Genomic DNA, 16,762 nt, shown 5'->3' with positions numbered 1-16,762 from the left:
AGTGTACAGGCCATTGCGGCTGCTCTAACAGTTACAACTTCTTGACCATTAGAGCTTGCTGCCTGCTCCCACGACTTGCATCTAATATTCTGGATGCCTATGCGCACTATTTTGTCCACTGGAGTCATTTTAACATGTCGAGTTTGGCATCGCTGGCAAATGTACCAGCGCTGGCTCTTCGGTGGTTGCTACCTTGGACGTAATTTTCGCTGAACACGAGCTGTAGCACAAACCTTCAAGGAAAAAAAAGTGCGACCAAGCTTCAATACCAGCAAGCGCAGCAGCGACAACGCTATTTTACTGGTAACTAAATCTTATTTGTATTTACGGCTAATCTATACGCAGAGCAAGAAGGAGCTCGAAAGCTTAAGAAACAGGCCAAATATCATGCATTATAAGCGCTGTATGTTTTTTTTTTCTCTCATGGGGCCCATCGCTTGGTAAACTACTCTCTTCCTTGTCTCCTTTTTAGTGATTACTGTGTAAACATAGCATGTCTGAAAGAAAATTAAACGCACATTCCTGTCAAATGATCAATTTATTGCTTAGTTTTGAGTTCAATAATTTCAGGCCACCTTCCTGTCTTGTAGCAAGGGCATGTAGCATTCATTAAACTGTTTTAAAAATATGTTGTTCCTCATTAATTATGTATGCGTCCTCTAAAATCATCAAGCAGTAATAGTAACGCACATGTAGTGATGGTTGATAATAATTTCTTTCTATACTGAACTGCTCAGATTGCATTGTGTTTTAAGTTGAAACACACCGTGTCCTTTCAATGAGTGGTCGCAATGACCGAGAAAATACACATCATACTTCCCGTTGACTTTTCACAATCTGTGCTTACACATTAGCAGTTCACAAAAACAAACTTTGATTTAGAAAACAAGAAAAAATAATGTGAAATGTCAGCTGAAAATCTGGTTTAAGGTTGTTGCTAAAACTCAGAAGGATTGAATGTCTGTTGAGTTCCTTTGTACTCATTAAGAAAACATTAAGACCAAACCAGAAACTCAAAACCCATTTTCGTAAGGGTGTGACCTTGGAATCAACAATTGAAGGCCAATCAAAGCGACTGAAATACCACGTCGATGATTAATTGAAACGTGTTTTCGCATCCTTTTGCTTAACAAAGAAAGCCCAGCAAAGAAGCCCACAAAATTATAGAAGCGCCTTTAAGACTCAAACTTACCAACGCAGCAAGGTAAACAGAAAAAAAAAGATACATGTCCTGTGAGTTATAGTGAAATATTCGAGGGTGTAACAAAAGAAGAATCAGGTCCTTACTCTGAGTTTGAGTCGTTTCCAGAAGTGTCCTTTTCACCCTTCTCGCCGTCATCAGAGTGGTGAAAACGCCGGAACCGAAAAGTGACAATCGAACTGACATCCGGTTCTGGTGTTTCCGCCAATCAGATGACTCGAAGTGAGGGTGGAAACGGAACTCCTGCAAACGACGCAAACTAGGAGTGCGGCCCCTGACGTCGTCTCCATGCGACCTCCTCCCTAAAATGAAGCAACCGAATTTTAGTTGCTGGCATTTCTTTCATTTATTGATTTAGCATCACATGATTTAGGGTCACATGATTAACTACACGCGAGGGTTAACGTAGCCGGCAGTCCTCGCCGTGAGCTCACTCCGTCAAAGGCGCGGAGAAACACGTTCAACTCTCGCTCGTGTGCGAGAAAACAGGGCCAATGGAAATTCTGAATTCGAAGAAAGATCTTTATACTGTCTTTAGGGTCATTGAAAACACATGCCATATAGCTTTGGTCATAAGTTTGTGTGCTAAAAAAATCTGGTTAGAAGGAACGCATGTCGGCTTTTACAATACTGAAGAACGGATAACACGATGAATTAATCTGGAGCCGAAGGAAGCATCCATTGTTCCAGAGGAATGAAATTTTCGTCGAGAATTCGAAGTACTCAGAGGGAGCCCTTATGGATGATGAAATTTTGAACTTCACTTTGAAAAAAGTAACCTTCGCGCAAAAAGTCAGTCGACTGCCTAGAAATATCGTTACGATAATAAAAAAAAACAGTACCGCCTATACTGCACTAAATGAACAATGTTACGAAAATAACTTCTAAGTGACTGCCACACAATCTCAACTTAACGTAACCAACGTTGCTCAAAGTCCGTGTATTGTATTCAACTCGATGACATACGAAGCACACGCGGGACATTCAGCGAGCGATATTGTTTAGGTATATCAATATTTAAAGACGCCATATGTGTAGAATTCCGTTGTGTAATTTTGCCTAACTTTACCTCATAAAAGGCCAGACTTCATTATGAAACTGCAACATAATACGACTCTGACAGAAGTCCCTGAATGCGACATTTTTTTCTTTCTTATCAACGTGCGATAACAATGAGGTTTTTGTTGTTGTTGTTTGTTTTGCCTCCTTTGCTCCATTACTGTCTGCATGACTATCGACGTATTCAACCTTGTCGGGTTACTCATTCTTTACAAAGCTGTTCTTGATATAGTTAGCGTATTGTACTTAGGAACCTTATGCGATCCCTGTACAGACGTTACGAAAGGAAGACTGATGTCGTCTTTCCTGCGCTTTTATGTCACTTCAATTATCCGGTGTTGTCTCTTAAACAACCCAGTAAAAATTTTCCATTGCAATCTTTTGTCGCTCAGCTATTCCGACCAATGTTGCTTTATCGCCGCGTGTTATAAGTAGGAATCATTTTACTCGTTCTCGGTGCCCACCGCTTCATATCAGCTTGTCGGGGGGAGGTCTAGGCGAGCAGTCTGCCGGTTACGACAAGCGACGCACGTGCAACTACGTACAAATGTGCGTTTTTTTTTTTCTTTTCTGAAAAGCCCTTTCATTACGTTTGTGCCCACTTGCGCATTGTTAGGCAGAAGCGCTCATCCGGTGTCTCTCCCTTTCTTCCACTTCCTTCTCACTGATTCCCAACTCTCCCGTCTAGATGTAGTTTAAATGTGTGCATATGATACGCTTACCTTGCTATCCAACATGTTGAGCCTGCCTCCTCGAATAGAACAAACCAGCTTTCGCAACACCAACCCATACTGGCTTCGCATTCAGGGTTACAGCTGGCGTTCAGAGTGAATCAACTCTTGGTTCCTAAATGCTCTTGAAATTTGAGCCATTCATACTGGCTTTCTTGTTGTGAAGGACGAGAGGAGCTGAGAGGGAAGGAAAATTCTTCTGAGAAGGCAGAATACTTTAGTAGGGAATTTAAGCCGCTAAATCTTCCCACTGTCGAAAGCCGGCCGTCGGTGGCACCAGACTGACATGCCCGACTGGCTGGTGAACGAAAATATTACAGCCTCCGCCCTATTTTCGTGCAGAAGAGGGCAATTTACGTTGATACAGCCCAGAGCGAATGTTCATAATGGGCGAATTGTGTCGTTTTATGAAGTCTGGACCTGGACTTTCGAGTCCCAGCTGAGGGTAGCTGCAGTTTCCATGTCCCAATGCGTCCGTCAATTTACGGGAAGCTCCTCCGCTTCCTCCTCGGCGCTGCTTTCTGCCCTAAACGTTCTGCTATCTCTTTTAACCAAGGGGCACCCCTGTGCTACCGTAGGCAGCCGGCCGATTAAAGCGACAAGCATGAACAAGCCAGGGCGACGTGGGCAGGACAACGGATAAGAGCGTGTCCACGCTTTGTTCTCCGCCGTTCGGTCTCTGATTCTGCGAGAATGGCAGGGAGACGCTCCCCCGAAACGGAGCACCCGAAACGTCTGCTGTCCCCAAGACGAGATAACGCGCTCGAGAGCACTCCAAAAGGGGGACCGCGCGTGTCCGCTCAGGCGGATCACCAGAAGTGGTCCGCGATAGCTGCTCCTTCCCCGCAGTGCTTGCGGCATCGCTCGGCCTCCTCCTGTCATCATCGGTAGCGTCTCTCTCTCGCTCTTTCTTTCACTCTCTCACTGCCGCGAGTCTCTATTTCTTTGTTTCGCGCTCCACCTCGCTTTTGTGGTTCCAGCTGAAGGATTACTCCCACCGAAGTCTTTGTTGGCGCTCTTGTCGGAAAGTGAAGAACGCGGGCGCGCCGCCGTTTCCTTACGTCTCGCTTCTGAGTACGCCGAATACTGCAACGAAGAAACCGTAGCATAGGCTCCCCTTTAACTCTGACGCAACTCAAGCCTCAAGCTCGAGGTTGTTGCAAAACGCACTGCTTCTCGGCACCGGAACAAGTAGCTTTCATTGAATTCTGTCTTATTTTGCAGTTACCGAGACATATCATTGACAATGCTTTTGAACATTGCGAGTTCAACAGCTTTTGTATTACGCCGAACAGCAGCTTTCCCCATTAAAAGAAGTACACTGCTCTTGGGCATTTAATCCATTCCCAAAACTTGCTTTCACAGCTTCATTGAACTTCACGAAGCTCGCCAACCTTTTTTTTTATCTTTTTTTTTTACACAGTGGTCGCTTTTGCTACAATGACGACCATTTGGCCGCATGTCTGGTCTCGTGTGCCAGGATCTGGCATGCAAGCCTTGAGTGGAGGCCATTTCTAGAAGCCTTTACAAGATTTGTTTTAGAAATAATTGCGGGTTTATTTTAATATTCGAACTTTATTAGCCTTGAAGGAAGTAGACGCAGTACATTTATGAGCACATTCTTCAGCTGTTTAAAGCGTTTTTCTTCATCATATGTCCATTTATTATCTGTCAATTCTCCTTCCAAATCTGGCATAACCTTGCTCATATGAGTGACAAAAGTATGCATGGCTCACGAGAACATTTTGTGCTTCTTTCAGCTGGCAAGGATTTGATTTTTTGTGCTTTCAAACTTTTCTTCATACTTCACGCTTCGCGACACTGCTGCTGTCTGCTTTATGCAGTCGGCAGCAGCGCCTTACGGTTATAGAATAATTATTTTTCCTATTATTTCCTTTCATCAATGTATTACTCCCATTAGAGGTTATATGTTATTACGCAGATATTCCGATACACTGCGCTTAAGCAGGTGCGTCGCACAAGGGCGATGAACGGCGATGAATGCTTTAATAGCGCGCTGCTTTCACCATCTAACAGGCTGCTGTGCTGATGGTACCTTCGCCGATGAATCCTCTTGCTGAAACGCTACACGGCACTAATGACAGTACTATTGTGTACCAGTACATTGTGGTCATGATTTTCATCTGCGATTCTGATCGGTACTGGTACCACGTAGACAGCCCGCTCCTTTGAAGAAACAGAGGAAGGGCTCGCCTTATTCGAGTGCCAACTGAAGCCGATGCTTTTTTTTTTTTAACGTTGAGCTAAGTAATTCCTACTTACTACAGAAAGTGTCACCGCACGAAGCGCATGTCATTGTTTATATTGCCGGAGCTGCCACAACACCAACGGCATGCTGAAAAAATGCGGGGAATGTCTTCGCTGACGCCCACAACATAAACACACAGGAGAATCTACTGGTATACAGCCTGCCGAGCATGCGGCAGGGGTATCTGCCCTATATGAGGTCGTGCCTATACGTTTAGAATGCTCGCGATCACTGCTATGTTTTCATGGTGTCGTACAGACCCTAGATTACCCCACCGCGGCCAGATAATGTTTGCCGCTTGCTATGCGCTCTCTGTGGAATGTTGCATATGAATTTTACACTTTTCATCTTCCCAAGACCATGGATATAGCTTGTACCATTTTCTTGTAAAGTAAACTCGAAATAAGGTCGTGTTTGACCGAAACTTTACCTGCCACTCGTTCTGTAGTGTTAACTCCCGGAACATGGTCAGCAACAAATCAGGCTACATCCTAGAAACGTCGTTGGAAAGTGATCAAACTAATAACAATACTGGCCCTTTTTTTTAAATATCAAATATAAGTGGCCCTAGCTGGCCCATATAAAAAGAGTTTAAATGAAGACCTCCTTTCGATTTCAATACAGCGGCTTTCCTCCAGATATTAGCGAGTCAGCATTTACAAAGCCTGTGTACCATCATTAAGTTGAGACACTGTCCTGCAGTTCAACATTTTATGAAAACCATGTTCGCTATCGGCTCCTCCTGCAGCTGATTCTCAGATATGATTCAACGTCTAAAGTATCGCAGGCTCTGCCAGGAGCCCCTTTTTTCCAAAGACCAACCTCTTCCTTCTGTCGATGTAGTGCCAATTTGCGGCGGTGATCTTACAGACTGTGCGCTGAAAATAGGGGCCAGTTTATAAAGCTGCTCCAAATCACGTTAACTCATGATTGACAGGCACCGCATCTCAATAAGGCAATAGACAAGCTTCTAGACTACCACTATTCCCGAGTGTAACTTACGTACGAAAAGCGCTGTGAAAATACTTTTCCCTGCCATCCCTGCCCATGGTTATTGATCTATGGCCGAAATTTTGGGCCGGTTTCTTGCCATATGCTGTGCCGACTAACCGCTAGAAAGATAGTAAAATGCAATAAAGGGACGATGTCGAAGCTTAGAGACGCATTGACAAGTAGCCTTAAACTAAGCACTTTCAAAGCAACAACCTGATTTCGAAGTATACCAGCTTAGTTTTAACGCTATTTGGAGCTCGCGAACTATACCCAGACCTTCTGTAGCAGTGAACGGATAATCTGCACACCTAGCAATCTACCGACCTTAGCCAGGTGCTGAGGGCCAATAAGAAAAAAGAAAGGTCTCGCATGCAAGGTGGGCTAAGCCAACACCACCTAGACTACTACAAGGTCTGTGCAAGCTTATGTGACGTAATCGTAGTGAGATTATACTGAAAGTCGGCTTCACCCTACGCGATTGCGTTTTTTTTTTTATTATTATTCAGTGATGCTCTGGAGCTACCTGTTGACATTTTTAGTGCTAGCGATGAAGAGGGTTATACTTGTGTTACCTGTGTTATCTCATATTGCCAGTCTTTTGAAGTATATGAGAAGTTTGACACCATCCATCTGGCATTTATTTCAATGGCAGAAATGAAGTTGCGAGGAAATTTTCACCTTCATTCAGAGTTACTTGTCTAAATATTAAGGCAGGCACAAAATCCATTTGAGAGCACATTTATTGTTAGGAATAGATAAAGCTAAGAATGGTAGGCAGAGATATTACTCAGAACGGTGACCTTGACGACACACGGTGTAGATTGTCGTGAACACGAGGTCGCTTTCACGGAAGTCACAAAGCCATAACGTAAATACAAAAAAGCTGCTTAAGCTAGGAACAATAATTGCTATGAGTATATTAGCGCAGCGAGCAGCTAACTCGGCTTTAAACCTGTCATTTACTACGGCAACTACGATCACGTGGCCACTAGCGAAATAAAATTGTTTCCATAAGAAACTAATTTAGGTTGCAAAACAATTTTATTCCGCCCTCAAAACAGGGCGAATGCTACTCGATTATTAGTATCTGTGCTGTTCAAATAGTGTGCTCGATATTGGCACACCTACGCTTTAATACACTGTGCTAAACCAAATAGTGGTGAAAAGCAGCACGAGTATTAGGAAGCAAAGAAGAACGCTTTCTTAACACAGTGCACTTCATCGGTAATAAGCTTTTCCACGGCACAGCCTTTGTCAACGCTGCATTTTGAGCCGAGTCCGACGGAAACTTGTACACTTGCGCTTTGGATCCATTGGCATAGTTAGAGCGACAATTTAGCACACAACAACACCGAGACATTGTAGATATCTTGCTCGCAAGCGCCTGTGCAGCACATATTAGGAACACAGCAAACACAGACTGAAAACACGGACACTCAGGCCGAGTCGTTCCAGATCGCCTTGCTTGCGTACGCTCACCGCCGATCTATCCCCAGATCTCACTGTCGTGACGTAGGACTAGTGGAAAGGAGGCCTTGCGCTGGCCTTCCCTTAGTCTAGGGGGGGGGGGGGGGGGGGGGGTGGCTAAGCTCCCTGGAAATAATTTCTTCCCAAGACTGTTTTGCTCATTTTATGCTTCTTTTATTTTTCTTTTCTGATCTCCTAACAGGTTACCCACACAACGCCCTGCCAGCTATGCCAAAGAACGCTCTTGATGCTCATACCCACAATCACCTGCGCAACATGCAAGGTGAGTTCTCTCCCTCTAAGAAGTAACCAAGCTTTTCTCTCAGTTCCAGAACAGCCATCACAGTGCATCCCTACATAGTACCTCCAATGTGCCGCGACGGAGGGCTAAATATAAGTTCTAACAGCCTAAAGGCGAGAACGAAGCAAGCTTATTTTCGTTTGGTGCTCTTATTTTATGTGTTTTTAATAGAATCATAAACTGAAAACAATTTGCTTCAGTTACTTCACTTGCTTCAACTAGTGAAGGCATTTGGCAGTCAAACTGTGCACCAGATAAGCACGAGATAGAAACTCTTTATTCATGCTACTCTATTTCAATGGTCATCAATTGCTCTTGACAGCCGCCTTGTGTTAGAGAGTACAAATGAGACCAGCCAGTACTTACGAGCTCCTCATGTGGAACGCCGAAGTTATTGGTACTGTCGGGTAAATGTGTCTGGGGTTGATCTGAATCTGAGCGAGTTTGTGCATATTACGGATGGAACTACAACCTAACATGGAAGCACGCACAAGGGAGAAAACCAGACACAAGACATCAGCCTAGTGTCTTGTTGTCTCCTTTGTGCGTGTTTCCATGTTAGGCTATAGTTCCACCCTTAGTGTCTTGGGTCTATGGCTATTATTTGCAACAGCTGCTATTCACTGCTAATTTCAACAGCATGCTGGGGGAATAAAACGCGATGAAAACACCATGGTGCTACATCTCGCAATATACCTAAGTGCGACTTAACCCAATTGAAATCTACGCCATCAAGGACTCCAAAGCGCGAATGCAACAGGGCAAAAGTAACGAGCGAAGCGCTAATACGTAAAAAGATAACACAAGGAAAGTCATGGGGGAATGGTGAGCGACTGCGTCAGCGGTCGTCTAACAACTTCTGGCGTTGTAACCGATTCAGATAAAGTGAAATGCGCTACCGGTTGTTGAGGTGGGAACTCATAGGATCGGGCACATAATTAATGTGACCTTGGCGGCGGCGGCGCTCTAGTCTCGCATGGTATCCGTTATATGGAGATTGTTAAGCGGGCATAATTTCAGCTCTACAGTGTATTGCGAACGAGGGCTGAATATGCAAACCTATCTGAATATGCAAACACAGCTTTCAAAGTACGTTGCCACCTCACGCAGCAGCGAGTTTCTGGACCCACCAAGGAAACCTGTGTCGAAGTGCACAACTTATTTTCCTCTGCTTTCGGTAATCATAGACCAGGAGCTTTGAGGGACTGATGTTGCGCTGCACAGCACATATTCAAAGCCCAGTTAACCTATACTTCTCCATAAGTGATTTCTAAGGCTCAGGCGTAGAGCTCAATTCGATGGGGTTGTTTTCAACTAAATAATTGTACTGCGAGGTTTCTTTCAAAACTATACTCCAGGCATGTTGGCACAATGCAGATAAAAAAAAAATCGGGCTGCAACCCCCTAGAGATAAGGCGACAGACGTAATGGCCTAAATTTCTACACACAGTAATATACACCAACTCAACAGGCATATAAACACAGAAATAACGACAGGGCACCCCGTTACACTTCGAACAGGAGAAACTAGTTTTAAAATGCGTGAATTTACCTGCAAAACCAACGGTTGCAAATGTTCATTTTCTCCTCGCAGTATTTCTGACTGGCATAAGCTGCCGATTAAAGGGTGTGAGCCTTGATCGAGACGTAGCTCTAAGGGTAATCAATGATATGTGACTTCACTGTTCTTTGAGATCAAACTTTGTTGACTGAATGTACCATTGTTCCTGCCATTTGCTTTACTTTTTCACTGGTTTTGACGCACTCACCCTGGTCCTCCCTCCCTTTCATGTTATTTTATTCTACGGCTCCTATACTGAATTGTACTCACCCCTGTGCTATAATGGTTCGACACTACGAGAAGGGAGGGGGGGGGGGGGGGGGGGTTACTGTAGATAAATAATAGGGACGTGCCTACGCTACACACCCCGCCAACTTGAGAGCTGCTGCTGGTCGGTGAACCAAATTTACCCAACTTGACAGGGATTGCTCAGCTTGTCATTCCGTAATCACGGCTAAAGCGAAAAGCGTGGTTACCCATGCAAGTGTGCCTAACCGGGGCTAGTGACAATCGCGATTACCCCAGCATAGGCGAAGGCTGCCTGTCGAACTAAGATATTTAATCTTCACAAAACACATTCGCACTTCGTCAGATGCACAAGTGACTTTGTCGTTTTGGTACCACCTGTACTGGGACATCATTCAGATGTGAGTAATGCATGTACCAGACAAAAGGCTGGGTTCATTGGCTTAGGTCTGGAAAAGTCTACACGATCCATTTTGCCCTATATCCCTCGCTTTCATACTACGTTCGCCCTAAATCTGCGTTCGTCGAAGGTAGCTTTCCCGCACATTCACTCGTAATGAGGCGAAGGAAGCCTAAAGGCACGCCTTGTGCGTTTTTTCTTTCTTTCTTGTTTTTTTTTTTATCTCATATACTTTGTTGTTGTTATCAGATGCGCATGCGCATCTCTTTGTTTCAAAAAATAAACCACGGTGCAATTTTTTTGGCGGGATATGGATCTGTGTAGCTGTGCGCGAAGTGTCCTGAACGGCAGCCGACGCGTTAAAGGGCCATTCGCTTCCACGTATGCGCGGCTAATAATCTCTGATTTCGTCCGTACGCGTTTTCTCCCGAAGCCGAGTTGCAGATGGGATCGCGTAACAGGATCAATGACGCGTCCACCCCTGCCCTCCCCACTCGTCCGCGTAGCCGTGTACCGCTCTGGAGACGTGTTTGCCTCAGGCATGATGCGCTTTTCGCGGCGCTCAGGCGCGCTCCGGAAATTGACTGCGCGCTCTCCTCGCCTCGAGCCGCTCCGGCGGCCGCGGTCGGCTCGCCGCCGTCGCGCGCTTCCAAGGACAACCCATGCGATAGCGCGCGCGACAATCTGTTCCTCTCCGGCATCATCCGCGGATGAGATTGCTCTCCGAGCTGCTTTTAATTCTCGCGCTCTACGCGCTTCGGAGCCGGGCACCGCCAGCTCAGGTCCCTTTCTCTATCTTAAGACTTCCTAGACCGCTTTTATTTTCTTCCGTCCCTGACCTAAACCCGAACTAACGGCACCTTTTTTATCTTACATTAGTCAGGTTCTAACATGCATTCAATCTCGAAGGCCGCCCTGTTGCTTGCATGGGTGTGATTCCTCGTGGAAGGAAATAGATTGCACGAAAGAAGACACGGTGAAAAATGTCCTTTATCAGTCGGTCTGATCGTATGAAACATGCCTCAAAAAAAATATTTATATATAGTAACGGAACTTAGATGGGAGCTATTTGTTTAAAAACTTCGCAATTTATGAAGAGCTTTGGCGTTAAAGCTCACTCACGAGAATAATTTTCAATTCGCGAATGCAACTCAGTGCCCACGTTCGCAGTTTTCTGAATTCGCGATTTTTCTCCTCGAGTCGCAGCAACCGTAAGCCGTGGTTGGCTTGCAGTGCACAGCACGCGCGCCTTATAAGGTGTTATATAGCATGCGGTGTGTAACGTCCTCAGCTGACACATCTGCTACGAGGGACGCTGGAGGTGACGGCTTCGGATTAATTTACACCACCCGGCGTTCTTTAACTTGTGCTAACATGCACAGCATCACATGGGTTTTTCAGTGTGGTTCGCCGCGCTAACACCTAGAAGGACACTAAACACAACACAGAGCGCGAACTAACAACTTAACAACATAGTCAACTAGGCCCAATTCTCGCCATTTTAGGGTTTTTCAGCATTAAGCATATACAACATATATGTGCCCGTACAAAGTATATTGCACTCCTGGCTACAGAGATAATATATACGGCATGCATGCCCGCATATGTAGCAGGATAATCACCATCCGTGTTACCCTGCAGAATTAAGTTCAAAAAAGGAAGAAGAGGTCAGAGTAGACAAAGAATAATAATAAAAAAAAAAGCTGGCTTCAGTATATAGTACATGTGTTTCTAGGAAAGCCTTCGCCAGAAAAAGAAAGGTCTGCTGGTGTACGTTATTCGCACGATTCGCGGCTTAGATTATAGTGTGCAGTCCTATAGTAGTCGGGTTCAGCTGGGGCGGAAACGACTAATTCCTAAATTCTAATTTAACTAATTTAATAACTAATTAAATGCCTACTATAAATACTAATTCAATTAATAACTAGTTTATTTAGGAGATTCTGCACATATGGTGTAGCCGGCAAAAAAATGGCTTGAGTCGCAGGCCTAACGTGGTTGCCCCATTACTACTGCAACAATATCGGTTAAAACTTCTCTGCAACGTTTCTCGCCACATTTCATTAACCTTTTAGGGTCATCCACTCACTCAATATTCTCTTGCGATAGAGCAAAACGGCAAAAAGTTCTTTTGTCACCCTATTAATGGCGCACAGGCAGCGTTAAGCCCAGAAAAGCACGGGTTAAACGCGAAGCAGGAATAATGCAGGGAGAATTACGCTCACATTTGGAAACTCCCGAATAGTGCGACTCCTCGCTAAGGAATAACCTAATGCGCCAATGACATCTCGGCACACATTAGGGGTACACAGGAGGGAAACAAAAAAAAAAGGTAGGATGGGATGGCACGGTTGTTGCTCAAGAGACTTTTCTTGAAAGACGCAAGCAGGTGCAATGACGGCACTTAACAAAAAGTGCGGTGAATCCACAGTGCCCTCAAACACAAAGACGCAAAAGGTAGGCTCGCAAGGCAGTACATATTTGCGAAGAGGAGGGCACCAGCGGAAAGCCACTTTTGGCGCGCTCCGTTCTGGAAGCAGCGCCCCCTCCTCTTTTCGTCCTTCATCCTCAGTGGCGTGCAGGACGTGCGGCGAGCGAGGTGAGCGGCGGTTCGTAGCGTGCGCGCTTTACCGAGACTGCTCCGGAAGTTAAATAGAGGGCGTTGGCGTCGCGCGCCGGCAATGCGCGGCAAACACACATCCACAGCGTTCGACGCGCACAGCGCCCGACGCGCCTGCGCTTCAAAATTGACCAATCACGCTCGATATTGGCAGTCTCCGAGGGGAGCTGCAGACAGCGCGCGCAGCCGCTTCACATCGAGCAACTGAAGTCGAATGAAACAAAAACTAGAAAAAAAGTAATAGAGTCGGCGAGGCGCTGGGAAAGAGTGGGACGCGACGAGGGAACAGCCCGGGGAGAAACCAAGCGGGGTTTGCGAAGAACTTTGGCCGCCCCGGAGGAGGGTGAGCAGTTTTGAAACGAGTTTGCTTGCGCAGTGGCAACAGCACCGCCAGAAAGCCTACAGCCGCCTACGACGGAGGCGCCAAAATGCGGGAGAAGGGAGGCATGATAGAGGAGAAAAAAGGAAGGAGGCGGCGGGGAGGGGATTGAGTTAGGAGAGCGCGAGGCGTCTCTGGGCAGGAAGCAGCGCTCGAACTGTGGAGGGGAAAAGGGGCTCCATAGAAGCGTTAGGCCGAGGACAAGCGTTGATTACATGTAGGGGGAGGACTTTGTCGAAGTGAGAACATTTTGGTTTTATTTCGGACACCCTCGTCGCCGCCGACCTGCTCGCCGTGGCAGATATTTCTTGCTTGTTTCGTTTTGTGCTCTTCTGCCGAAAACGTTTTGCTGCTTGCGTTCGTGGTCCCGGAGGCGGGTTTTACTGCCACGCGTAGACCGACGAAGACACTTCTGCGAAGGTGCCCACCCTCGTTTACGGGACGGCTGCTCGCGACCGCGTGGGCTGAGGTTGACGCAGCCTTACCGCCTGTGGAGTACGACGCACTGGCTACGCATTTTTGCGCTGTTTAACTAGAAATGCATCGACGAAGCTCATCTTTCGCGCTCGCACTTCCCCTTACGCTCTAAAGATGACACATATAAAGGACGGGAAGTACGCGGCGTTGAACCAGCGAGCGGTTCTAACTCACCTTTAAATTACTGCACTTTTGATTTCTTTAGCGAAACGGTGCACTATTCGCGAGCGGATATCTTTGTCATTCTACTTACACCCGGACGCCTGAAAAGTTGCGCATATGGACGCACATTCCCTCATAAAAATGGTCTATATATAGGTTATTATTGACACCTTGCCAACCTACAGATACATAGAGTTCCTTTTTTCAATACATAATCTACAGAGTGATTATAAAAACAGAACTAAGAATCCCAACTTACTTTTGCCTCTGTCTATATGCACGAAAAATTGCAGACGATAAAAACAACAGGCATGATTTAACCTAATTGACTACGTACCGATGACTTCGGAGCAGCCGTATTCAAGTAGAAATAGACATCATGAGACAGCCCAATTCTAACCTAGATTCCGCAACTTCTGTTAATCGTCCTATGACTACGGTGCTATAATTCACACACACTTTAACGCACCATTCTACGTGTTGACTCAAACGTTGCTGATGCCACCTAACTTCTGACTGCGCTGTGTACGCCTTCATTCATGGCATGAGAACTTAGAGAAAAAAAAAAAAAACCTTAATAACGAAAGCGTATGTCTTCAGCGCTCGACGGGTAGTTCAGGACGAGCCAAAAGCGGCACAGCGTTAAATGCGGGAACTCTGGAGAGATCGCGGGCGCCGCAAGAAAAGCAGCCGCCAACTGCGCGCTTGGTCGCATCGGAGACGACGACGCCCAAAGTCGCCCGCGCGCGCACACGCTAAATATTGGGAGAAGGGTCAAAGGACTCTCATTATTCGATTTCGCGTTCGGCGACGGTCCAAAGCGGAATGATGAATCTGTGTCGTCCTTTGTGCTCGCCTGCTGCGGCATGGCCTCCCTTCCGCTGCCGGCCCCCGAGCTCGCGCTCTGTCGATGTTGCTGCTTTTTCGCTTATACTTTTTTTTTCCTCTCTCGTTCTCCATCTTTCTGTCGCGAGCGCTGTATTCTCGACAGTTTCGCTTTGCTAGCTATACATGGACGTGCGCTCGCGTGCTTTCTGTTTGCCTGTCGAGCTCACGCTTTCTTTCGCTTTTCTTTTTTGACCTACTTTGTTCAACACGAGAGCTGCATTACGAATGACAACCGCGTCAGGCAAAATGGCTCGCTCTGGGGAGGTTTAAAGAGAAGCGATATCGAAGGCTGAGGAATATATCGCTCTCGAAAAACCATCCTCACACTAAAAGCAGAAAAAAAAAAAACGATCCGCTGAGAGGCTGGAGGGCGCAACTCTGCCGCCGAGCTTCTCGCGCACAGACGGATGCAGGCAGGCGGGCACGTGCGCCGGGCGGGCTCTGCATGCTGTCTCCGCGTTCCGTCTCCTCTCGATCCCATCCAGGAGCCGTCGGGACGAGACGGAGATGAGCAGAAACCGCACGGTAGCGGGCAACTGTTTAAATATATTACAAAGGGAGTCTTTCAATCTGAATGCATACCTCCACCGAAGGAAATAGGCGAACAGGACTCATCATTACGGGCTCTGCAAAGTCGGCTCAAAATCACAAAGCGCGCGTGAGAAGAAAAGAAAAAAACATATTTAACAAACTATCCACTGCATGTGCAGCGCGCACATTTCTAGACTTTAGAATATGCCGAACGTATTAACAAAAGGAACTAGAGGTAAAAAAGTCGTAATAAAAGGGAGCCGTATGCGGCAACTACTGAGTACGCAAGGGCTATACACGAAAGATCGCTTACCTTTGTCAGTTCAATGTTTCAGAAATAGATAAAAGGCAGAAATAGTTCTAGATGCTTTTTTTTTTTTTCCCGTGGGATCGAGTCACAATGTTTTCAAGAGACCAACTTTTTATTTTAACAAGTTTTTGACGCTCTCCCTATTGCGTGACATTCCTGACGCAAAGCGTAAGACAATTAAGTTGTAAGGGTCATAGGGCTTCGGTGAGCAACAGATTTTAAGAACTGCTCCCGTCCAGCGATTTGTACAACAGCGGGTTCTAAAGCTGACAGTGCATGTAGGCCACCGCGATAGCTGACGCCACCTTTGTGTGTTTGTGCTTTAAGTCGAAGAGCAAAAAAAAAAAAAAAAAGAAATGCAGCGAAATTAACTACCAGGCTACTGCAAACTTCTTTCCGTGTTCTCAGTGCTAGTGATAAACATTTTTTTACGCCGCGACGTATTTAGGCAATTAGAATGTTTGCCTAACTGTACTCGTGATGTATACGCAGATTTTTTATTTAAACTTATCATCATCATCATCATCATCATCAGCCTGACTATACGCACTGCAGGGCGAATACGCTCCATCTCAATCCTATTCTCCTTGTTATTTCCCTTTCATGGCTCGGATCTGCAGTTATTACCTGTCCTGAGTAGACATAGGCGCCTGCCACATCCAGTGCTTCACTGCCTATTGTAAATTGCTGTTGCTTCCCGAGGCTGTTGAACATTACCTTAGTCTTTTGCTTATTGATTTTCAAGTCTACCTTTCTGCTTTCGCTGTCTAGGTCATCAATCATTCTTTTGCAGTTCGTCCCGAATCGCAGATTACTGAAGTATTCTTCATCAATCCTTATCCCTAACTGCTCTCTTTACAAGTCTCCTAATACTCCTCTAAGCAATTGTTCTCGGGAGATCGTGTCTCTTTGCCTAACACATTTCTTTATAGGAATTTTGTTACTTTCTTTATGCAGAACTATGGTTGCTGTGCAGCCACTATATATATCTTGCAGCATTTTCACGTACGGCTTGTCTACACCCTGATTTCGAAATACCTGCATGCCCGCCTAGGTTTCTACTGAGTCAAATGCTTTTTCGTAATCAACGAATGCTATGTATAAGGGCTGGTTATATTCCGAGCATTTTTCTATCACCTGGTTGATGATTGGAATAAGATCGATAGT

At 45.8% G+C, this 16,762-nt stretch overlaps 1 protein-coding gene across 2 annotated transcripts in view; it reads left to right on the top strand.

The window, feature by feature from the left end:
* LOC146204083 (uncharacterized) overlaps positions 1-16,762 on the top strand; it is a 214,558-nt gene that overhangs the window by 190,628 nt on the left and 7,168 nt on the right. For both annotated transcript variants that reach the window (XM_084589081.1, XM_084589082.1), the window contains exon 6: positions 7,923-8,003. In XM_084589081.1, the coding sequence (XP_084445207.1) occupies positions 7,923-8,003 (81 nt within the window). The remainder of the gene's footprint in view (positions 1-7,922; positions 8,004-16,762) is intronic.

The sequence above is a fragment of the Amblyomma maculatum genome, chromosome 1 (assembly GCF_055883805.1).
Source record: "Amblyomma maculatum isolate TAMU_Amacu chromosome 1, ASM5588380v1, whole genome shotgun sequence".
NCBI lineage: Eukaryota > Metazoa > Arthropoda > Arachnida > Ixodida > Ixodidae > Amblyomma > Amblyomma maculatum.
This window is presented reverse-complemented; position numbering and strand designations above follow the sequence as displayed.